The following is a 24,375-nucleotide window of genomic DNA, read 5'->3' as shown; positions in this document are numbered from 1 at the left end:
GATTGGCTTCATCATCTGTGCCTTCTGGGTTCCTATTGGAAAGACCAACCACCTCTAACCTGGCAAGATTGGTCGGGGCTGAGGATTGTGCCTGAAGAAAGAAAAAGAAAAAAAAAAAAAAAAGACTGCAATCCTTGAAAAAATTCCACTCAAGAAAAGGCAGAAGGATCCATGCCAAAACCAGGAGGCACCTGCCCTGCGCCCACTGAACTACCTTCCCCCGCTGATGAATCAGGGGAGCTCCAAAGTCAGGCGAACCTTCTGACACATCTTTACCTAGACCCGCATCAGGCTGGGAAGAATCAGGCTTAGTAAAAATCAAATGAAGGTAATTCCCCCTGAGCTTCCAAACAGCGCTGACACAAGTTAGAGGGAACACCCGGCTGAGCTGCCTGAATATTACAAAGCACAGAGGGTAAGCTGCTTGGGTTTCTTTGCTATAGGCGCCATATTGCTCTAATAGGCGACTGAAAGGTGAGAGCCCAGCTGTATTTGCACTGGAAAAATAGGCGTCCAAAATCTAAGCGTACAAGCCTGCGTATCGATGAGAGCTCAAAGGCTAAGGGCCCTCAAGACACTCAGATTGTGCATATAGGGAAGCACTTGCCTCAAATAGACGTCCCTATCAACTGAACGTACAACTAGGTGCTCATCAAAGCATCCAACTAGGCGCCCAAAAACTGGACGCACTTGCATGAACCGATGGGCCTGAAGGGGGCAGCCTAATGTGCAGGAAACGCCGCTGTGGCCTACCTCACGGCAAACAGTGATAAGCCTAGGAATGGGGCTTAGCCAAAAAGGCTGCTCAACACAACAGGCTACCCACATCCCGAGCTCCCCTGGAGATGGGAATGAACATCGGATTGGCACAAGGAGCATGGAGACCAGAGGAAGAAGAAATTCCTACCAAAACTCTTTCCCTGTTCCACTTTTTTTTTTAAATTTATAAAGTTTTATTGACCATATATCAAAAATAACATAATTGTCCATGAATACAAACAATACAACATGGACATTATTGGTCAAACATTTTGTAAATAACATGTGCATCTACCCCCATAATTCCCATCCCTCGCCGACTCTCCATTCATTGCCATTATCTCTTTACAATATAACATACGGTAATAACATAAGATAAGATAAAATAAAACAAAGCAGACAAATGTGTGCACTGTCAAGTAAGGAAGCCATAGTGAGCATTACCGTGGCCCAGTAACATTAGTTCTGTGAAATTATCCCAGACTGAAGAGTTCAACTGGGAATAATTGGGAGAGAGGCAATACTTTATTTAACCCATTGAGTCATGGCCCTTTAACCACTCTTTCATTGGGTCCCATATTTCATAGAAAGCTGCTACCCTGGCACGTTTCACAGCAGTAAGATATGCCATACGATAATATGAATAAAGCCTATGAATTACAGCTGCTAGTGGCGGGGTTTCATGCTGCTTCCATGCCCTCGCCAGTTCAAACACGCAGCAATATATACCTGTAAACTAAATGCTTGGTGTGCTTTACTAAGCTTCTCTGCAGGCATGTTTAACAGAACATGTTTGATTGTTAAAGGCTCATCTCCCACCCCTATGTCAGCGAGCCAGCACCTGATCTTATCCCAGAAAGGTATCACCTTGAGGCAGGTCCACCAAATATGTATATATGAACCCATCTGCCCGCAACTCCTCCAACATTTATCAAAAACATTGGGGAACATGACATGGAGTCTTGCCGGAGTTAAGTGCCATCTATATAAGAGTTTGGAGCAATGTTCCTGTATAGCCGCTGAAAAAGAACATTTTGCAGTCCTATTAAACACAATGTCCCATTCCTCTTCACTGAGCATTTCCCCCAAATCTTGTGTCCATGCTTTGATGTGTGAAAAGGGATTTGATGGCTGTACATTGAATAAAGAACACATTTTTTATATTGTGCCTTTCATTTTTCCAGCATGTTCACAGAAAGTTTCAAATAAAGATTTGGTTGTGCGCAACTTTTTGGTGTCCAGTAGTGTCTTTAAAAAATGTCTGGTTTGTGCATAACCTAGAAAGTAAGTTGCACATTATTGGTGTTTAGACTGAAAATCTGCATGGGATATCACCCCACCCTCCTTCAAAAGCTGGCCAGTGTAGAGAACGTCCTGGGCAGCCCATAGCGAGAAGGCCTTGGACTCTATGCCCGCAGGGAAGGTGGTGTTGTTGAACAGATGAGTAAGATGGAAATATTTAAAAGAGCCTACCAATTTAGGCTTCCATTGATTCCAAACTTTAAGAGTATTGGCCAGAGGCAAGTGGCATGTGCCGTATTGGTCTCCATGTCTCCCTGGGTTGCCACGGGATGGCTTGTAACGGCATGGCCCCTACCATTTCTTGTTCCAATCGTACCCATTGCTTAAGGACGGCTTTGTTATGTAGAGCAACCAGAGTGCTAAGTTGCACAGCTCCAAAATACCAAAAGTAAATTAGGAACCCCCATACCCCTGTTCTTTTTAGGTAAAAAAAAGATCAGCTTTAGCGATTCGTGGTGGTCTCTTTTTCCAAATGTTGCTAAAGATCCTTTTCTGCCATGACTTCAGTATGGTGGCGGATATGTGAATTGTAGAAAAAGAAAATACAAAAACGAGGCAATATGTTCATCTTAACTATCGCTATTCGGCCCACCCACGAGAAGTTTTCCCTGCTCCAGTTGCTGAGATCTTTTTAAATATTTTTCCAAAGAGGAGTATAGTTAAGCGTGAAGAGGTCAGACAAATCAGAAACTATTTGCACCCCCAGGTACTTAATTGATTTTTTAGCCCATCGAAAGGGGAATTCTCTCTTTATGAGAGCTACCTTGGCTGGGGGAAGATTTATGTTTAAGATTTCTGATTTATCATAATTCACCTTGAAACCAGCTATCCTATGATAGCTATCGAGCTCCCCCACCACCGCAGTTAAAGATGCTCCTGGGTCTGTTAGCAAAATATCGTAAGCAAAAAGGATATTTTAAAATGCATATCCTGTAGTGTTACACCTTTGATACTCTGCGAGTTTCGAACCCAGGTAGCAAATGGCTCCAAAAAAAGAGCAAACAACATAGGGGACAGTGGCCATCCTTGCCTAGTGCCTCGCTGGATATCAAAACTAGCACCATAGCCCCCATTAACCTTGACCCTGGCCTTGGGAAAGTCGTAGTGCTTCATTATCCATTGCTGGAAAAATTTCTCATTTTGCATTTTCTGTAGTACTTTAAATAGAAAGGCCCAATGGACCAAATCAAAGGCCTTTTTGGCATCTGCAGATAATAAGACAGATGGGTTATTATTGCCTTTAAAAGAAAATTAGGTCTTACCTTGGTTAATTTTCGTTCCTGTAGTACCACGGATCAGTCCAGACTCCTGGGTTTTGCCCCCCTCCTAGCAGATGGAGACAGAAGTTTACAAACCAAACTCCGCCTTAACTAGGCTGGTGCCACCTACAGTCTGGCAGTCTTACTTAATGTCAAAGCAGATGAAGCCCCAAATCTCACCACAAACGAACTATATATAGGAACCTACCAACCAACCACTGGCTCACCTATCCCCCAAATGGGACCAGAACCCGAGCCATTGATAAACACCAACAGACAACCGAAACAGGACAGAGAGAAAGAACACCGCACGATAACGGACTCTCCCTCATCATAGCAGATACGGGCGGGACTCTGGACTGATCCGTGGTACTACAGGAACGAAAATTAACCAAGGTAAGACCTAATTTTCTTTTCCCTGTACGTACCCGGATCAGTCCAGACTCCTGGGATGTACCAGAGCTACCCTACTTGGGGTGGGAACCGGAGAGTCCCGCTCTGAGCACTCCGGCACCAAAACTGCTCGTGCTGGAATCCTGCACATCCAGGCAATAATGCCGAGCAAATGTATGCAACGACTTCCACGTTGCTGCCCTACCAATCTCTTCCGTAGAAAAGTGGTTGCACTCCGCCCAGGACGTAGCCTGGGAACGAGTCGAATGGGCTCTTAAGCCCACTGGCAGAGACCTGCCCTGGAGAAGGTACGCCGAACCAATCGCCTCTGTTAACCAGCGGGCAATAGTCGTCTTGGCCGCCGCCTGACCCCGACGATGACCGCCCCACAGAACAAAGAGATGGTCTGACACACGAAAAGCATTTGTAACCTCCAAATAATACAACAATGCCCTTCGCACATCCAACCGACGTAAGTCACGCTGACCCGGCCACAGTCTGATTGAGATGAAAAGCAGACACCACCTTAGGCAAAAAGGATGGCACCGTACGAATTGAAACACCGGAGTCCGAAATCCGCAGAAAAGGCTCCCGACAAGACAAAGCTTGAAGCTCTGACACCCGTCTTGCCGAGACAATCGCTACCAAAAACACTACCTTTAGAGTCAAATCCTTCACAGTAGCCTTACGAATGGGCTCGAAGGGAGCGGCGCACAACGCCCTCAAGACCAAATTCAGGTTCCACGACGGACATGGAGAATGGAGCGGCGGACGCAAATGCTTTGCTCCCTGAAGAAAACGTACAACATCCGGATGGGAGGATAACCTCCCACCTGGGCCTGGGCCCCGCAACAACGCCAACGTCGCAACCTGAACCCGAAGGGAACTACAAGACAACCCCTTCGACAAACCAGCCTGGAGAAAACGTAAAATCTCCGGCACCGAGGTCCACGTAGTCCGCAATCTTTGCTCAAGACACCACGACTCAAATACCTTCCAAACGCGTACATACGCCAGCGACGTGGATGCCTTGCGGGATCGTAACAGCGTCGAAACGACCGCATCCGAATAACCCCGTGCCTTCAGCCTACGCCTCTCAAAAGCCATGCCGCTAGACAAAAGCATTCGACCCGGTCGAAACAAACGGACCCCTGATGGAGTCGGTCCGGCACATACGGGAACCGGATGGGATCCTCCAGCGCCAGATTCTGGAGATCCGCGAACCACGGCCTCCGAGGCCACTCTGGCGCGACGAGCACAACGGGCGTCGGATGTAGTTCTATGCGTCGGATTGTCCGTCCGATGAGCGGCCATGGCGGGAACACGTAAAGAAGCACTTCCGTCGGCCAGGGAAGTGCCAGGGCGTCCACGCCCTGTGCTCCCGTTTCCCTACGGCGAGCAAAGAACCGTGGAGCCTTGGCATTCTGAAATATCGCCATCAGATCCAAGGCCGGTGTTCCCCACTGAGCACAAAGGAGCCGGAACGCCCCGTCCGCGAGCTCCCACTCGCCGGGGTCTAGACGATGACGACTGAGGAAATCCGCCTGAACGTTCTCCACTCCGGCAATATGTGATGCCGCTAGACACTGTAAGTGCCTCTCGGCCCAGTGCATGAGCTGACGAGCTTCGGCGGCCACCGGTTGACTCGGAGTACCGCCTTGACGGTTGAGATACGCCACAGTCGTCGCAGTGTCCGACAGGAACCTACCCCGCACCAGCGGAAGAAAACGCCCGGACAGCCAAACGCACCGCCCTGGTGTCCAACCGATTGATGGACCAAGACGCTTCCGTCGGTGACCACGTGCCCTGGACCGACTGTCTGAGGCACACCGCGCCCCAGCCCTACAGGCTGGCATCTGTGGTAACCACCGTCCACGAGGGAACTGCCAACGAAACTCCCCGTGCCAAGTTGCCTGGACATAGCCACCAGGCCATGCTGGAGTGCGCCAACTGCGGTAGCGGCAAGGGGAGATAAAACTCTTCCGACACCGGATTCCTACGGGACAGCAACGCCCACTGTAAGAGACGCCTATGAGCGAACGCCCAGGGAACCAATTCTCGGGTGGACGTCATTGACCCCACCATTTGCAAGTAATCCCAGACGACTGGAATGGCCTTGCTCAACAACCGGCCGGCTTGTCCCTGCCACTTGATCATTCGCTCCTGCGTTAGGTACACCATGCCTTTCCGAGTGTCGAACAGAGCTTCCAAAAATTCCAGTGATTGCGAAGGCTCCAGATGACTCTTGGCCAGGTTGATAACCCAGCCAAGCCTCTGCAGTAAACCGACCACCCGTTGGACCGCTAACCGACACAGTTGTTCGGACTTCGCCCGGATCAACCAATCGTTCAGATACGGGTGGACCAGACACCCCTCCTTGCGAAGGTGGGCAGCCACCACGACCATGATCTTGGTGAACGTCCGCGGAGCCGTTGCCAATCCGAACGGTAGAGCTTGAAATTGAAAGTGCTGCCCCAAAACCACGAATCGGAGGTACTGTTGATACTCCTTGCGGATTCCGATATGCAGATACGCCTCCGCGAGATCCAGAGACGCCAGAAACTCACCCTGTCTCACCGAGGCAATTACCGACCGCAGAGTTTCCATCCGAAAACGGGGAATCCGCAAGCACCTGTTGACCCCTTTGAGGTCTAGAATAGGCCGAAACATGCTGAATATCGACCGCTGCGAAGCTCGTGCGACGGCACCGGAACGATCGCGCCTAGCTCCCGCAAGTGACACATCGTTTCCCGCAGCGCTCGCCTCCTTTCCGAAAACCCGCATGGCGACACCATGAGACACGGCCGGGGCCGCCGTGCAAAATCTAACGCGTAACCTTGACTTATCACCTCTAGGACCCACTGATCCGAGGTGATTCTGGCCCACTCCCCGTAAAATCGCCCCAACCTGCCGCCGATTTCCGGAACCGAGGAGTGGACCTGCCGCCCATCCTTGCGAAAGTTTACTGACCGGCGCCCCTGTACCGGCGCCCGGTCTGCCAAAACGACGCCCTCGAAAGGACTGCGCATACGACTGTTGCCTAGAAGCATTGTGTCGAAAAGACGAGGTGGTCTACGACCACCCCGGAAGCAGAATCTCGCCGCTGGGGCCCCCCTAGTCCGCGGTCTATCCTCCGGTAAACGATGGACCTTGTTCTCGCCCACCGACTCAATTAAATCCTCCAACTCTTTCCCAAAGAGCAACTTTCCTTTAAACGGTAGGGACCCTAACCTAGCTTTAGAAGATACGTCTGCCGCCCAATGTCGCAGCCATAACAAGCGCCACGCCGACCCCGCCGACACCATGGCATGTGCCGAGGTGCGCAGCAAATCATAAAACGCATCGGCACTATAAGCAATCACCGCCTCTAAACGACCGGCCTGCAGCGCCTTCTCCCGCGACAGAGCTTCCTTAGCGGAGAGCTGCTGAGCCCACCGAAGTCCTGCCCGCAAAGAGAAATCACTGCAAATAGCTGCTCGAACCCCGAGAGCGGAGACCACGAAAATCTTCTTGAGCTGCACCTCCAGCTTGCAATCCTGTAAATCCTTAAGGACCGTCCCACCAGTCACCGGAATGGTGGTCCTCTTTGTCACGGCCGCCACTGCCGAATCTATTCTCGGGCTTTTGAACAACTCGAGCGCATCCTCCGTAAGCGGATACCATTTATCCATGGCCTTAGCAACCTTCAACCCCAAATCTGGGGTGTCCCATTCCTTAAACAGCAGATTCGATGCTGAAAAATGCAACGGAAACTGATCCGTGCGACCGAGCCAAGACTCCTGCTGCGGCAACTCGATAGCTAGTTCCTCCAGGATAGCCGGAATCAACGGCGCGAGCTTGTCCCGGCGAAACAAGCGCACTAACAAGCGCACTACCTTAGGGTCATCCACGTCCCCGTAGCCAATACTGGGACCAACTGTTCCCGGATCCCCGTCCCCCTCAATGCCTCGCGGCTGGGACGGCGGATCCTGCTAGTCCGGTTCATCTGACTCAGATTCGGTATCCGGGTCCCCCCGTGGCGCTCCCAACCGGAATGGTCGGACCACCCCCGAGGGATCCGACACCGGAGTGGACCGGACTCTCTTCCGGGATTCTGACCCCTGGTCTGCGCGCAGCGAACCCCGTGCACTTTTCCTGGCCATGTGCCGCGCTCTAAAAGCCCTGTGCATCACCAACACGAACTCCGAATTAAAGGAGTCTGAAGAGCTAAGATCCGGGTCCTCCCCCGGCACGCTCTCCACCGCCGGCCGCGGTGCCGCGCCCCCTTCAGGGACTGACCGCTGTGGGGACAACGTGGGAGGTAAATCCTCCCTCCCCCTCCCTGCCTCGGACGCCGCCTTTCTCGGCCGTGCAGGGGACAAAATGGCGGATTTTCCCGCCACCGACGTCGCCAGGCTCAAAATGGCGCCCGTTCCCGCGCTGCGCAGGGACGGGCCAGCCTTCACCCCCGACGAGCTTCCCGGAGTCTCTGCTCGTGCCTGCCGTGCTCTCCGCGGCGGCGGAGCAGCTGAGCCACCTTCCCCCCCCCGAGAGACAGCCGGAACCGAGGCTGTCACGGGAGAGGCGCCGGGCCGCGCCGCAGGCCCTGCACACAGGACGCCGCGGCATGCTCCCAACTCTCCCGGCGACTACAAAAAACAAAAACGCAGCTGTTCCCCGTTCCCTTCGCCCTCGCGATCACGAACGGCGCGCCCGAAGGGACAGAAAAAGACAACAGAAAGACGGCCAGCACGGTAAACCAACACACAAATTAAATAACTTTTTTTTTTTTTTTTTTTTTTTTTAAATACCTCTGGCTCCGGGACCACCTGGGGGGAGTGAGCCGGGCTCCCCGGTATCACCCCCAGGCAGACAACACGCTGGCAAGGGCCCTCAGCCCACCTTCAGCGGTCTCAACCCCCCAGGGACCTGGGAAGAGGGACGGGCGGACCAGCAGGCACCCCACTGCGGTCTCAGCCCCTACTTACCTACCTAAAAACTCTCAAATCAAACTACCAATCAAAAATCTGATCTCTTACTTATTTTTTTTTTTTTTTTTTTTCAATCTTTTTTTTTTTTTTTTTTACTCAGAAAACTAGGCCTCAGCTCAGACTGTAGGATTTGCACCCCCTCCACCTGCTAGGAGACAGAAGAAGACTGCCAGACTGTAGGTGGCACCAGCCTAGTTAAGGCGGAGTTTGGTTTGTAAACTTCTGTCTCCATCTGCTAGGAGGGGGGCAAAACCCAGGAGTCTGGACTGATCCGGGTACGTACAGGGAACCTAGTCTACTAAATCAACCACTTTACGAATATTATCACTAGCCATACATGTAGGTATAAAACCTGCTTGATCACTATGGACCAGAGTGGGTAGAGCTACCTTCAATCGCTCCGCTAATATCCTAGCCAATATGTTGAGGTCCAAATTGATCAAAGATATTGGTCTATATGAGCTGGAAAAAATGGCATCCCGCCCTGGTTTTGCTTTTGCTAAAATCGTTATTCCCGCTACATTAGCGTGCTCTGCTAAATTAATTGCTTCCCTGAGAGAATTAAACATATCTGTCAATGGTGTAGACAATATATGAGTTAGTTTCTTATAATAAGCCCCAGACAAGCCATAGAGACCGGGTGCCTTGCTTGGTTTTAATAGCTTAATGGCATATAATACTTCAGACTCCCTAATAGGGCTATCTAGGATATTTTGTTGTTCAAGGGTGAGCGGAATTAAAGAGACTGAATCCAAATATGAGTTGATATTGGATTCGGAGATGTTGTCCTTGGCCTTGTATAAGGTAGCATAAAAGTCCGTAAAGCTGTCCCTAATATAAGAACATAAGAACATGCCATACTGGGTCAGTCCAAGGATCCATCAAGCCCAGCATCCTGTTTCCAACAGTGGCCAATCCAGGCCATAAGAACCTGGCAAGTACCCAAAAACTAAGTCTATTCCATGTTACAGTTGCTAGTAATAGCGGTGGTTATATCGTCTGAGGACGCAAGTATTGAGTCATTTCCAGTATTAATCTAGGTAATGTTGTTCTGGGCCAGCACTACCCTTAATCTCCTGGCTAACAGACTCCCTGCTTTGTTTCCCTCTTTGTAAAAAAGTTGTTTGGTCACCTCTAGTGCAAAAGCAATTGAGTCAGATTCTAGTTTTTGGAGTTTTTCTTTAACAACTGCCAACCTCTTAAAAATGTTGAGGAATTGGGAAGATTGGTGCTGGCATGTCAGCTGAGCAATTTCTTGGAGTAATTGTACCTGTTTTTTCTCATTCTGTTTTTTTATAATAAGTAACCTGGGATATTAACAACCCCCTTGCCACCGTTTTAGAACATTCCCAGATAATTGGTGGAGTGTGGTTAGCTGCAGTATTCATTTTAAAATACTCCTGAAGTCTCTTGCCTAATTTGGCGAGGAAAGCAGTATCATTTAGTAATGTTTAAATTAAACACCAGTAGCGTTGCCCGGAATATGGAATCATAAACTGTACAGCGATCCACACTGGTACATGATCCGTCCAAGTGATAGGATCTATGCCCATCCTAACTACCCTATTTTGCATTTGAGTGCCAACCAAAAAATAGTCTATCCTGGAATAAGACTGATGAGCATGGGAGTAATAGGAATAAGTGTGAGTGGTCAGGTGTCTCTGCCTCCATATATCCTGAAAGCCCCAACGCTTCATTAAGGAGACCAAGGACTGACGAACCAAAGTGGGTGCAGCAGAAACTTTGGTAGATAGGTTGCAAGTCACATTAAAATCTTCCCCCAATATGAGCAACCCCTCGACATGTTGCACTAACAGATCGTCCAGCTTGTGAAAAAAAGGATCCCTGCCCAGAGGTGGGTGCATATATTGAAACCAGCGTTATCACTTCCCTTCCCAGGCGTAACTTTAGAATCACAAAACGCCCCCGCGGGTCAGTGGTTAAGGTCAATATCTCATGGATTAAATCTTTTGCGATTAAGATGCCTACCCCCGCATATTTGGCCTCCTTAGTGCTTGTGGCTAGGTATTTATGGGGGAATTGTCGATATGTTTTACGTAAGTGGGTTTCTTGCAACATAACGATAGACGCTCTGTGAGCTAACAGTTTCTGTTCCAATAGGTGGCGTTTGTAGTAGTGGTTAAGGCCTTTTACATTAATAGAAATAATATATTCTACCTGTGCCATCTTACACATAGCTATAAAATATCAATAACGCCATAGTGAATGCTCTGCAACTGAAAAACAAAGGCCCTGTTAAGCATCCATTAAAGATTGTGCAAAGTGGAGAGCCATTCCATACCCCCCCATCCATACCTCCCAATCTCCAAGGTGGTCCTCTCCTCACCTGGGAGGGCCCCCATCGCAGTCAGGAAGGGCCGCCACTACACCCCTCCCCCCCAGAACATCCAATTATGGCCTACAAAACATAGGCCATCAAAAAATTAAGCAAAAACCAACTTTTAAAGCATAACCCCTGGGAATCAGTACTCCATAATGCATGGTGATCAATATCCCCCACAATCTTTGTCTGCCCTGGATAAGAGGAGTGCTAAAAGCTCCCCTTTTGGCATCCTGAAGAAAGCATCATGGGCACCTCTAGGTAATTAACCATTAAAACTGGAGAAAAAAGACAAATCCTCAGTCTTTCATCCTTGGTCCGATAGCACTGATCTCGAATTCACTGAATGTCGTTGCAGGCGCTTTCCTCCTTTGCCCACTCTGTGCCAGCGAGGATGATCATCCATTTTCTGCGGCTTGGTCGTCTTCTTGGTATTGGTGATGTTTGGTTGGAGCCCAGCTTTTTCCAGGGCCTCCACCGCCTTAGCGGTCATTTTTACTCTGTAGGTTACCCCTTTCACCATAAATTGAAGTTCAAAGGGAAAGGTCCATCTATATCTGATATTCTCAGCTCATAAAAAGGAGGTTGCTTTGCACATCTCATATCTTTGTCGCAATGTGGACGGAGCCAAATCCTGATATATACTGAGCGTGTGGCCCTCCCAGGACCAAGTGTTCTGTTTTCTGGCTGCCTCAAGGATCTGCGATTTTTGAATAAAGCTGTGAAAACAAATGATATCACGCTGATGAGCGTCCGACCGGGGCCCCCAATGCCCTATGTGCTTTCTCCAATTAGATGGCTCGGGATTCTTCCTCCATTAAAGCCGACTGAGGGTGCCCTCCAACAGCAAAAATTTGCATATCTTTTCAGCTACCTCTTGTGTGTTGCTGTAGTCAGATGAATCAGGGACTCCCCGCATACGAATATTGAATTTTCTTGACCTATTTTCCAGGTCCTCGACTTTATCCTGAAGGGCAACCATCTCATTTTCCAGAGAATATTGTCACCTGTCCAGCTTATTAAGTGCCACCGCATGACCGTCTGTGTGGGCATCGATCTCATCCATCCTGTGACCCAAGTTATTAAAATCATTCCTTAGATCATTGATAGAGGCCAGCAATTCCTGCTTATGTGTTTTAAGGTCTGATCTGAACTCTAGAAATCAGCCCCGGATCTCATCTCGGAGTTGCTGTGGAATCATCATTGTTGCAGTCTCTGCCTGCTCCACATCGCCGGCACCATCTTGTTGAGGGATTACGGGGTTGCTCACTGCGGCCTATGCAGGCCCTTTCCCGCTGCCATCTCCGGCGGCAGTTTGCCTGGTTTATACGTATTTTAGCGTCCTGAGGGGGAGAGCCCGTAGTTCAAGCGACCGTTCCCGACCCCGGCGGTAGAGCGCACCCACTTTTTTTTTTTTTTTACCTGAGCTTAGCCTGTTCTGGTTTCTGTCTGCGGGGGGGAGAGGGCATATACCATCACCGCTGCTCTTGGCTTCCTGAACCCACTTGCCTTTCAGCTGTCTTTTACAGCTAAGTCCATGCCGGTTGAAAACCAGCTATTGTACCAAGGCACTCATCTGAGGGAAATTCCAATATATCACCTCAGGAATTCTCAACTGAGGGAGGGACCATATGGTATCACCACAGGAGAGTGGCGCAAATTAATTTTCTCTCTTCTTTTCTCCTTTTAAAAATGGTTAAGGGTGGAAGTCCAGCAGGCCTTCTTGTTCTACATTCAGATACTGAGAGTTTGACGTGTTTCTATTGTTGTTCATACTGTCTTCACATGAATGCTGAGTTGTGGTGACACGCTGTTTGCTTGTTTGAGCTGTTTCATGACCCTTGACTTAATAAAAAGTATTTTGCAAAAAAAAATAAAAAAAAAAATTTTTAAAACAATCCCCAGGAGATGATGCACGTCCACCATCTGCTGGAGATGGAGAATACTAGCAGGCTGATGCAATGCAGGAGTGTATATACCGTGATGTCAGCTTTGCTCAGTCTACATCTGCTGGAAGAGGTGCATAATTCACTTGTTCTGGATCCACATGTCTAAACACTAAGAAAAAGTTAAATTCCCTTCATCTGGTCAAGAACATAATCTTTGAAACCAGTTAGGAATGCATATACAAATCTGACAGTTACACCATGATAACAATGGCTGCTGCATTTGAACCAAGACAAAATAAAGGTGAAAACAGACATTATGAAAGCAATTTTCAATGCTGTGCAGGAAGATGCAAAGTCAGTGGATGCTTCTGCCCATAGATTTTGCATTTGCTTTTCTGTGGGTGCTTTTTCTGGCCAAAACAATGTGTGTAGTTTTGAAAATCTAAAACCAGGCACATTGTTGCCTGCCCTGGCCTAACCCCGCATTTCCCCCTGCCCACTTTTTGTAAGTGTTGGTCCCTGCGCAGCTTTATACCCGCATAAAGGGTGAACAGTTTTCAGACAGCCTATTTACCTGGTAAATAAAACACAGAAACAGAGAATATGACAACAGATAAAGACCATATGGCCCAGCCACATCTCCTGCTCAGCTATTACTATTCCTCTGAGATAATCTGTCTTTTGAAAATAAATCTCTAATTTCACTTTCTTAGTACAGACCAGTCACCTTACCTGAACATATTCTCTGCACCTTTAGTCTCCCATTATAAATACCAGTAACTTCTTTAATTAGTTCTTCCACTAAAATATCCCCCGTCGTATCCAACAGAAACTGGCTCTCATCTCCACGTTTTACATGGAGTCGGACCATGACCATGCAGGCCTATAAAAACAAACAAAACATTTCAAAATGGGCAATTGAAAACTCAGTAAATTAAAGCCAGTTGGTAAGTAAAAATGGGCAGTGGAGGTTATTGAACCTCACTGTCCCCAAAGATTTTCACTGTACAACAGTGACAGAATGCAAACAAGCGCAACGCATGTGTGAAGGGCAGTGAGGAAAGGATTTCCTTTTGCTTATTTGTTGACAATGACTATGTTACCATATCTTCAGAAATGCTGATGGAGACTGGGAAACTGAAAGAGATATAGCTACATTCTGAATGACTTGCTTAGTATTAGTCAGCAGAGCTGGCTACAGCATGGAGGCTATGGGTTATGGGCTGTGGGGGGAATCCACTTATTGAGGGGAAGGTCTTCCACTCCCCCATCCCCCTGCACACAGTTCCCTTTCCCCATCCCCTTGAAGGAAGAAAGCAGTGCTTCATATTACATCAGTCAACTATACCAGATGGATTCCGTCTTGTGGTTTCAACCGTGCAATGCCAACAGGTGTTGAGACTACAGGGCACTGTATGATTCAAATCACAAGACGGAACCTGGCAGGTAGGCAGCTGATGCTGCATGAAGCTCTGCTCTGCTCTCCTCCGATCAGGGGAGGGGGAGGTACAATGCCAAAATTGTGCGGGGGACAGAATAAAGACTGGTAAATCAATAAACTTGAGTTTCACGCCTGCTTTTGAAATGCAGCAGGGTAGTGCCTATTTATGGGGACAATTGCCCTCAAATTTTGAGAGATTGACTCTGCTTTCTTTTTCCAGTAGTCTTTCTGGAATTTGAATTTGCTGGGTAGTGCCTATTTATGGGGACAATTGCCCTCAAATTTCGAGAGATTGACTCTGCTTTCTTCTTCCAGTAGTCTTTCTTTTCCTGCATCTGTTGTAAAGGCAATGAAAGTGAATGGGGAAATGCTGTAAGGTTCCTCAGTAATCTGTTAAAAAGCAACAACTTATTACACTGAGTCTTTTCTCTTTTCCAACCATGTGACACACGAAACCCACACGCTGCATTCTTCCAAACAATGTGCCAGAAAGGAAATTTGGTTCTAACCTGCTAATTTTCGTTCCTGTAGTACCACGGATCAGTCCGGACTCCTGGGTTTATTCAACCCTGCCAGCAGATGGAGCCAGAGAAAGTTTCACTGACACTGCTTCATAATCCTTGGTGCCACCTGCAGTTCCTCAGTATTGATCTGTACCCAAGCATAAAACACTTGCAAAACTTGTAAAACCTTGAAAAAAAGTCTTCCGAGTCTGTATTCCATAACCTTAAAAATTTGTACCAAAAAGATTACAGCTGAGTGGACGACTCTCCACCTCCATAGATTGGGCGGGTACTGGACTGATCCGTGGTACTATAGGAATGAAAATTAGCAGGTAAAAAACAATTTTCCTTTCTCTGTACATACCTGGAGCAGTCCAGACTCCTGGGATGTACCAAAGCTTCCTACTTAGGGTGGGATCTGGAGAGTCCCGCTCATAAAACACTCTCGCCAAAAGACAGACTCTGGATCCCCTACATCTAGACAGTAGTGCCTTGCAAAAGTATGCAGTGACTTCCAAGTCACTGCCCTACAAATTTACTGCAGTGAAACCAACTGGGCCTCTGCCTACGAGGCCGCCTGAGAACGTGTAGAGTAAGCCCTCAAACCTTCAGGCACCTGACAGCCTTTGAGAATGTATGCCGACCCAAGATACCTTGCAGTGGTAGCTTTGGAAGCCTGGGTACCTTTCTTTGCACCACTTCATAAAATGAACAGATGATCAGATCTCCTAAAATCATTCGTTACCTTGAGATACCTCATTAAAGTCCTATTGACATCCAACAGCCTATGCTCCCGCACATGAGGCGCAGAAGCATTCAATTCTGGGAAAGCCAGAAGCTCCACCATTTGATTAACATGAAAAGCCGATACCACCTTGGGAAGAAACAAGGGAACTGTCCGCAAGGACACTCCTGAGTCCGAGATCTGAAGGAATGGATCGCGGCAAGATAAAGCCTGCAATCAGATTCTCCTCGCAGAACAAATGGCTACCAGGAAAACGACCTCCAAGGTCACATTCTTAAGAGTCGCTCTGCGGAGAGGTTCAAAAGGTGGCTCATACAAACCTCAGAGAATGAGATTAAGATTCCAAGATGGACAAACTCTCCTAACCAGAGGGCACAAATTCTTAACCTCCCCTGAAGAAATTGAACCACATCGGGATGAGAGGACGTGTGACCCTCAACTCTACCACATAGACAAGCCAGAGCTGCTACCTGTACTCTGAGGGAGTTGAAAGCTAGGCCTTTGATCAAACCTTCTTGAAGGAAAGATAAAACCTGAGACACCGAAGACCGTAAGGCCTGTACCCCATTAGTTATACACCATGCCTCAAAGCCCTTCCAGACTCTGATATACAACAATGAAGTTGACGTCCGTAGTTATGATTGCCTCTGGGTACCCTCTTTGTCTCAAACGCCGCCTCTCAAAAGCAATCTGCCTGGTCTGAAAATATGGGGCCCTGCTGAAGATGAGGAAGATGACTGAAGCGTAACAGTCTGTCCACTGCCATGTTGACCAGATTCGTGAACCATGGCCTAGAAGGCCACTCTGGGGCTACCAACACCACTTCTCCTGAGTGTTTCTCTATCTGACGCAACACTTTGCCTACCAGAGGCCAAGGGGGAAATATGTAAAGAACCACCCCCTGAGGCCAGGGTATTACCAGATCGTCAACCCCTTCAGCCCCATACTCCCATCTTATACACACAGGCAAAAGTCACCTGAGAACATGTGTGTTTTTATTTTTATTTTATCATACTTAAGTATTAAGTTAAAGAATTACAGTTTACCGCATCTACGGTTAGCTCATAAAGAGAATTTTAATACACTTTACATATAGCTTATAATACCGAATCATGTATCTGAACAACTATGGCACCCTCTGGTTAAAGTAAATCCATTTTGAACTTATTTATGTGCCTATTTGTAAACCGTTGTGATGGTATATCACTAAACGACGGTATAGAAAAGTTTTTAAATAAATAAATCTTCGACTGAAAAAATTAGATGCCTTTGCATTGAGTTGCGTTGCCATTAGATCCACATGGGGTCAGACCCATCTCTCTCGGATGAGCTGCACTGCTGCTTTGGACCACTCCCACTCCCCTGGATCTAGTGTTGTGCAACTTAGAAAAAAACGCTTGGACGTTTTTGACCCCTGTGATATGAGACGCTGCTATCTGAATCAAGTGCTGCTCCACCCAAAGAATTAACTACTGAGCCTCCTGGGCCACAGCATGACTCTTGGTTTCTCCCTGCCGACTGATATATGCCACAGTCGTCGCATTGTCAGACAAGACCCTCACCAAGCGGCCTTGAATCAAAGGTAGAAAAACAAGCAACACTAACCGCACTGCTCTGGTCTCTAAGTGACTGACAGACCAAGAGGCTTCTTCTGCCGACCAAATGCCCTGGGCCGATTGTCGCTGGCATGCTGCTCCCCAACCAGATCAACCCCAGAGACCAGACTGGGTGATTGCAGCCACCAAGCCAGACTGCCCCGCGCATGACCATCGAGCGAAATGGGCATATGAAACTCCTCCGATAACAGATTCCACTGTGCCCATCAGAGCTCTCTGTAATGGTCTCATATGCGCAAAAGCTCAAGGCACCAACTCCAGCATTGAGGCCATTGAACAGAGAACCTGCAAAAAATCCCAAGCTCTGGGAACCTGCAAAACCAACAGACACCAGACTTGCGACTGTAACTTGCAGGCTCTCTCCTCCGAGAGAAACACCTTGCCCTTCAGCATGTCAAATCGAGCCCCCAAGTAGTCTAGAGTCCAAGATGGAATCAGCTGGCTGTATACCAAATTCACCACCCAGCATAGAGATTCTAGGGTGGTGATTACCTTCTGCACCGCTGCACGACTTCCGACTTTGCTCTGATGAGCCAATTGTCTAGATAAGGGTGCACCAGGACCCCCTCACGCCTCAACGTCACCGCCGCCACCACCACCACCAATACCTTGGGGAATGTGACGGTGCCGTGGCCAGCCTGAAACTGGAAATGCTGACCTAGTACCATGAACCTCAGGAACCGCTGATGATCCGGACGAATAGGGATATGTAGATAGGCCTCCGTCAGATTCAAAGAAGTCAGGAACTCGTCCTTGAGCATCGAAACCTCAGGACATTTAGTGCCACATTTACCAGTTTTAAATACAGAATGGGGCAAAAAGAGCCTTCTTTCTTTGGAACTACAAAATAGATGGAATACCGACCTTTGCCTCGTTCGCTTTGCGGAACAGGAACCACCGCTCCTAAGGCTCGTAACCTGTCTAACGTCCCCCGGACCGCCTGACACTTTTCCAATGACCTGCAGGGGGAAACTAGAAACAAGTCACGAACAACCAAGCAAATTCTAATGTGTAACCATCTCTTATTATGCTGAGAACCCACTGATCCTGAGTGATCTTAGTCCACTCCCCATAAAATCGTGCTAAACGACCCCCTATAAAAGGAATGACAGATGGACCAGTCTCACCTCATTGTAAGGATTTGGCTCCAGCAGCCCCACTATTACAGGAAGCTCTGAATGGCCATAGACTGCCCCCAGGACTGACCTTGAGAAGAGAACTGCTTGTGCAAGGCTGGGGCTCCTCTTGCCTGATGCGACCTCCTAATATGCCGAAAACACAACTGAAATTGAAAAGGCTGCTTGCCCTTAGGCTTATCCTCCAGCAACTTATACACCTTATTCTCACTCAGGTCCTTCATCAAATGCTCCAGATCCTCATCAAACAAGAGGCACCCCTTAAAAGGCAGAGAGCCTAAATGAGACTTAGACAAAACATCCGCTGACCAGTTGCATAACCATAATAACCGCATGGCTGAAATCAAGGAACCCATAATACGGGAGGAAGTTCTGACCAAGTCGTACAAGGCATCCGCCATGTAAGCAATCGATGCCTCCAAGCGCTCTGCTTTATCTGCTTTGACATCTGAATTTGCCTGCCTGTCCTGAATCTGTTGAACCCAGTGTAGGCAAGCCCTTTGCATGAAGCTGGAGCAGACAGCCATCCGCAGACTTGGGGCTAATACCTCAAAAATCCTTTTGAGCTGAATTTCCAATTTCTGGTCTTGAACAGCCTTCAATGCCACAGAACCTGCAACAGGGATAGTCATCTTCTTTGTGACCGCCGACACAGCAGCATCCACCTTTGGAAGGGAAAAGAGCTCCAGCGTCTGTTCCGGCAAGGGAAAGAGCTTAGCCATCGCCCTTCCCACTCTCAAGCTAGAGTCGGGAGCTCCCCATTCTCAATTCATCATCTTTTTCACCAACTTATGGTAGGGAAAAGTTTGCAGGGGAGCCCGAAGCCCATCCAAAACTGTATCCCCACTTTCCATATCTGAGGCTTCCTCTGGGAGTTTCAGTCCTAGATCCTTCAAAACCTGAGGAACCAAAGGGCATAACTCCTCATTCCAGAACAAGCGGAGCACTTTAGGGTCATCACCCTCCAAGTCTGGAAGATTATCTAGATCAACTCCTTGAGATATGCTGTCATCTGCATCAATAACTTGATCCTGCGACAAGGCTTCCTGTGTCCCGGGATTCCCCTGAGACCCAACTGAGTCATCAGAGTCTGCCTCAGCAAACCCAGGTTGCTATGAATGCTGTCCCAGCGGAGGGTTCCAACGTCGGGATTGCTCAAGCCCTGGAGCGCCTCTCTGACCCACTAGAGGGTGAGACTGGCTACTGAAACCTGCCTGCTGAGCTAAATATGCTTCATACAGCAGGAGAACAAAATCATCAGAAAAGACCCAAGGAGCCTGAGAGAGCGCAGTCTCTGAGGATGCAGGCATTAGCAGCAGATCTAAGCACACTGCCTCATCTGTCCCCCCCAGACTCTCTACTGTGGTCGGGCAGGCCGGAGAACTATGCGGAAGCAAATCTCCCCCATCGTCCGTCTGAACAGACTGCACTGCTGCCGTTCCTGCATTGAGAGGAAATTGGAGGCTTGCCGCGGTCCGCACATCGGCGCATCACAGAAACCCTTAGGGGAGAGCCCGAATGATGGTTCCTGCCTCTCGCGGTCACCGGAGCCTCCAATGGACCCTCTCCCCCTGAAATGCAGGCAAACTAAAGCTGCTGAGCCATGCAGAATGCACCCCACATGTGGCAAACAGAGCTGCGAACCATGCTGAAACCGGAAGGAAACCCCCCCCGCCGAGCCCCAAACAAACACGCGAATGGGAGCAAAAAACGGAACCTGCACACCTGCTACAAACAGGGACTGGAGGGAGAGAGCTGCCCGGGAGACAGGCTTAAAGTTTAAAAAAAAAAAAAAAAGTTAAAACTCTAGTCAGCATCTCCTCTGCAGAGAACATGGAGCTGTCCAGCTCAGGTTCAGCAAAAGGCACAAAGAAATAAGGAGAGTCTGAAACCAGAAATTTAAAGAAAGGCAAGCTAATGAAAGAAAGAAAGAAAAAAAAAAAAAAAAGATATCAGCTGCCCTGAGCCTACAGCTGCCTGAGCAACCTCGTGAAGGGGAGGGATCTGGACCACCAGATTTACACCCCACGGACTAAAGCAGCAAGCATACAAAAAGGTCACCAACCTCCAACTTGTCCACCTCAACCAAACAGGGAAGGATCCACCAGAACCCAAACATCCCTGGAAGGAAAGGCTCACACCCAAAAATGAAAAAGTTCACCAGACCTCAGAACCGCAGGTTTATGCACCAGCCACCATCTGCTGGAGACAGAAAAATACTGAGGAACTGCAGGTGGCACCAGGAATTACGAAGCAGAGTCAGACAAACTTTCTCTGTCTCCATCTGCTGGCAGGGATGAATAAACGAGGAGTCTGGACTGATTCGGGTACATACAGAGAAGCAGCATTAGAGATCACATCTTTGTTAAAGCCCGGAAGGTTGTGTCTGGAAAGGGAAAGAATGCACCCAAGAAGCACTTACAGCATGCAGGTTTAGTTTATTGCTACCTTTGGGCAGTGGGTGTTCTGTCCCCAGCAGTGGGTACATGTTGGCATCTGTATATACATTACAGTTTAACTGTGTATAGTGCAGTCCTTACCTTGTAACCCATGATAAAAGCCTGTGAGCCTTCCTTTAAGGGGAACTTTGCCCTTAAGAGAAGTTCCCTCCCCCTTTGCCTTCCCTCTCTGGGAAGAGCTTGTATGCCCTCTCAATCTAACTTGAGTCTTCTTAAGCGCCTTATTGGCTCAAGGGACTGCCCTTCATGCTACCCCCCCCCCTCTATGTCACATGGATCCTAGGCTCGCTACTATTGGATCTTGCCCTCTAGCCCCAGCTTGTGGGGACGTTTCCTGTAATAACTCCCCAAGACTGTTAGTCAGTCTAAGCCATGCTGCTTCAAAGCTAGAAGTGCCTGCGACCTCTGTAATACAATTAGCTTTTTTACATTTCTTCTTACCGCTTTACTTCTAAAGATTAATCAGCTTCAGAACCCCTTGTCTTCTCACCCTGAATCCCAAGAAACTCCATCTCCCTTCTCCTACCTACCTCCAGCTATAAAATATCTCTGCCTGGGGCATATGCGTTTGGAATGCGAATAATTGTAAGTAATGGAAAAATTATCTGTACAATAAATAATTTCAAACTTAAAAGATTTTTGTCTGAAGACTGATTGGGAAGAAAAGTTAGCTGTCTGTAAGAGGGAAATCCTGGTATTTCTTATTGAGCCAGCAGTGGGTCTTTCCTTTTAGACTGCATATTACGTTATCTTCACTTTTCTAGTGTATAAGATTATCTGTGCTCCTAGTTTTACATTTTTAAAAAAAGAAGTGTTCTTTACTTGAGAAACAAACTGGTGTACTGTCCATCAGGAATTAGTGGCCCTTGGGTGTGTTGTGGAGGTAATGCACTCACAGGCCGATGTAGAAAGGGGAGTTCACCAAGTGCACAGTTTATCTGCTCTTGAATGCACATTTTGTAAGCGCAAACCTTATTGCTGATGCAGCAAGGAGTTTTATGCTCACAAAATGAGAATTCAAAAATGTGTGGTTAGCTCAGCACTCTCAAATGGAAATTCCATGCAAGTGAGGGCATTAAGCATTCCCTCCCAATGCAGAGGTGCGCTGGCTTAGTACTCATTGTCCTAATGCTAGAAACTTTACTCCTGGTCAGAGGTAAAGTTTCTAATGCTGGATCTGCCACTGGGGTTCCCCCCTCACACCCATGAGAACAAGCTGCAGAGGCTCGACAGTGCGTTTATTTTTTAAATCTAACCATGGCCAGATAGCTGGCTAGGAACACTACAAAAGATATGCTCCTAAATTAGGAGCACAACAAAATATATGCTCCTTTATGCTCTCTCCCATTCATCCCCTCCCATGTTAAAAAGTGCATTTAGCCTCTGCTAACCACACATATGTACGCACATTTTAACTCCCGATGTGTTAGCATTGTAAGTTAAAAACATTTTTAACCTGTGTGTTAAAACTGTGTGCTGAAAGTCAGTGCACAGGCTCTTAATGCACAGGCTATTGCATCAGTCTGTTAGTTTTGTGAGATAAAATGCCTTGCTGCATTGGCAGTAAGGTATGCGTTCACAAAATGTGTGTTCAAGAGCAGGTGAACACACCTTTCTGCATCGGCCTGTGAGTGGGGAAAGAAGGCGACAGTTATTGCTGTTGTAACCTCTATTGGTACACAAGAGCAGCCTTGAAGTGAAGTGTTCAACCTCAGAGAAGACTTCCCTTCCAGTCTAGATTAATAGGGACCCAATTTTATCATGTTTCTCTTCTCACAATTTTGCCAAAGAAAAAAAACATTTCTCAAATATTTTCATTTTATTTTTTGGAGCTTTCCAGAGTATAAAAACTTCTCCCAGACCCTGATTTGCTGCTGCCTCATCCTTGCTATTTCCGCTGACCTGGGTCCTGATATGCCTATGCTGTCCCCATCCAATCCTCCTCCCTCTAATCTGCTATTGCCTTCTCTCCCTATTCACTCTGGACCCAATATGCTGATGCAGTCATCTCCATCTTAGCGGCAACCTACAATTGCAGTCAGTAATTATGCAATATATTAGAAGATGCAGGTAATTTTACATTTTTTTCTTGAATTATTGCACTTGTGATAAAATTGGTTTTGTACAAATTAGAAAGTACTTAGAGAAATGACAAGGACATATAAAATATGTTTTTTTTTCTTTAAATATATTTATTTTATAGCAACCATACTTACCTGCACAGTGAAGACCTTGAAGGGAATTCTCAGAAGCCATTTACCTGGACAAATTGGCTGTCTGAAAACTGCCCACCGTTTATACGGCTTAAAGTATGCACAGGGATCAAATACATATACTTTTATGTGGGTAAGACATTCCTAGCCGTGTGTTTTAAATCCCTGGGTGAGTGTGAGGGAAAGAAAAAAATGCACACAGATTTGAAAATGCAATCTATACATGGCATATTTTGATAGAAAAGTAATCACAGAAAGCGCAGGTACTTTTTCCCGGGGGCAATTTTCCCCAATTAAAATTAGCTAACCCTGAATACTGCACACACATATACGGACATGTCACGGGCTGCCTTCCCTGCACATGTACACTACATACAGACAGGTCCAGTCAATCTCCCCAGTTCATGTATATACAAACAAGCCTTAGGGCACTTTCTCTGCATATGTATATACAGACGTGCCACGGGGCGCCTTCCCTGGACATTTACATACATTCGTTCGTTCCCCATATTCGAGCCCCAGAGCGGATAAGCAGAAACGGACCTGGGAGAGCAGAGAACAGCTTCCAATGGCAGCGCGGGCCCTCAGCTCCTGCAGTTGACGAAAAGCGCCGGAAGCTCTCACCGGTCCCTCAGCCTCTCACTCCGCGGCTGTAGCTACAACAGCCACTTCCGGAAACACAGTCACCTAGCAACCATCACTTCCGGGCTGTACCACAGGCCCCTCACCGCTGCTGTTACAGCGCCCTCTAAGCCCTCCGACGTCGTGGCTGGGTGGCAGCGAGGCGCGCGGCTCTGCGTTTAGATCCGTAGCACTGGGGGTCGGGGCTCCGGGAGCTCTGCTTACGTGAGTTTATGACGACATAAGAGGCTCACGCAAGGTGAAAACACGGCACTGGGCACCGTCTGGTTCTGCAGAGAGAACGGCTCGGGCCTGGCTCAAGATAAGGTTACCTTGAACAAATGAATGAACGAATGAATGATTTGAATACGGGTTTGAAAACGTTTTGTTGATTTTGTTTAAAACACGCCAACGCCATAATTTTGGCAAAGACTTCTTAACTCGAGACGTTTATTGCCAAAACACAGCCACAGCATATCCATTTGGAATATTTACATTTTTAGTTCTTAGTAGACGAGCAACATCACTGACGACGCCAAGACGGACCAAGCTTGTCCTCCGGTTCTTTAGAAACCTTTAGGACATGGGTAGTAGGGTTCCCATACTGTATGACTATTCCTACTTCTCAGTCTCAGCTCGATACAGTAAAGTTCAGTTGAAGATTTCTCGTCTGTAACGAGCTCGCTGCGCACAATTCGGACGCGTAAGGCAAACCAGCGATACAGTCT

The 24,375-nt window shown here is 47.8% G+C and overlaps 1 protein-coding gene across 1 annotated transcript in view; it reads right to left on the bottom strand.

The window, feature by feature from the left end:
* CFAP298 (cilia and flagella associated protein 298) overlaps positions 1-23,840 on the bottom strand; it is a 69,729-nt gene extending 45,889 nt beyond the window's left edge. The window contains 2 exon segments of the mRNA XM_029603586.1: positions 13,646-13,796; positions 23,570-23,840. Coding sequence (XP_029459446.1) covers positions 13,646-13,790 — 145 coding nt within the window. The 5' untranslated portion in view covers positions 13,791-13,796; positions 23,570-23,840.
* Between the last annotated feature and the right edge of the window lie 535 nt (positions 23,841-24,375).

This window comes from Rhinatrema bivittatum, chromosome 5 (genome assembly GCF_901001135.1).
Source record: "Rhinatrema bivittatum chromosome 5, aRhiBiv1.1, whole genome shotgun sequence".
Lineage (NCBI taxonomy): Eukaryota > Metazoa > Chordata > Amphibia > Gymnophiona > Rhinatrematidae > Rhinatrema > Rhinatrema bivittatum.
The sequence above is the reverse complement of the archived record's forward strand: the minus strand, read 5'-3'. Positions and strand labels throughout refer to the sequence as shown.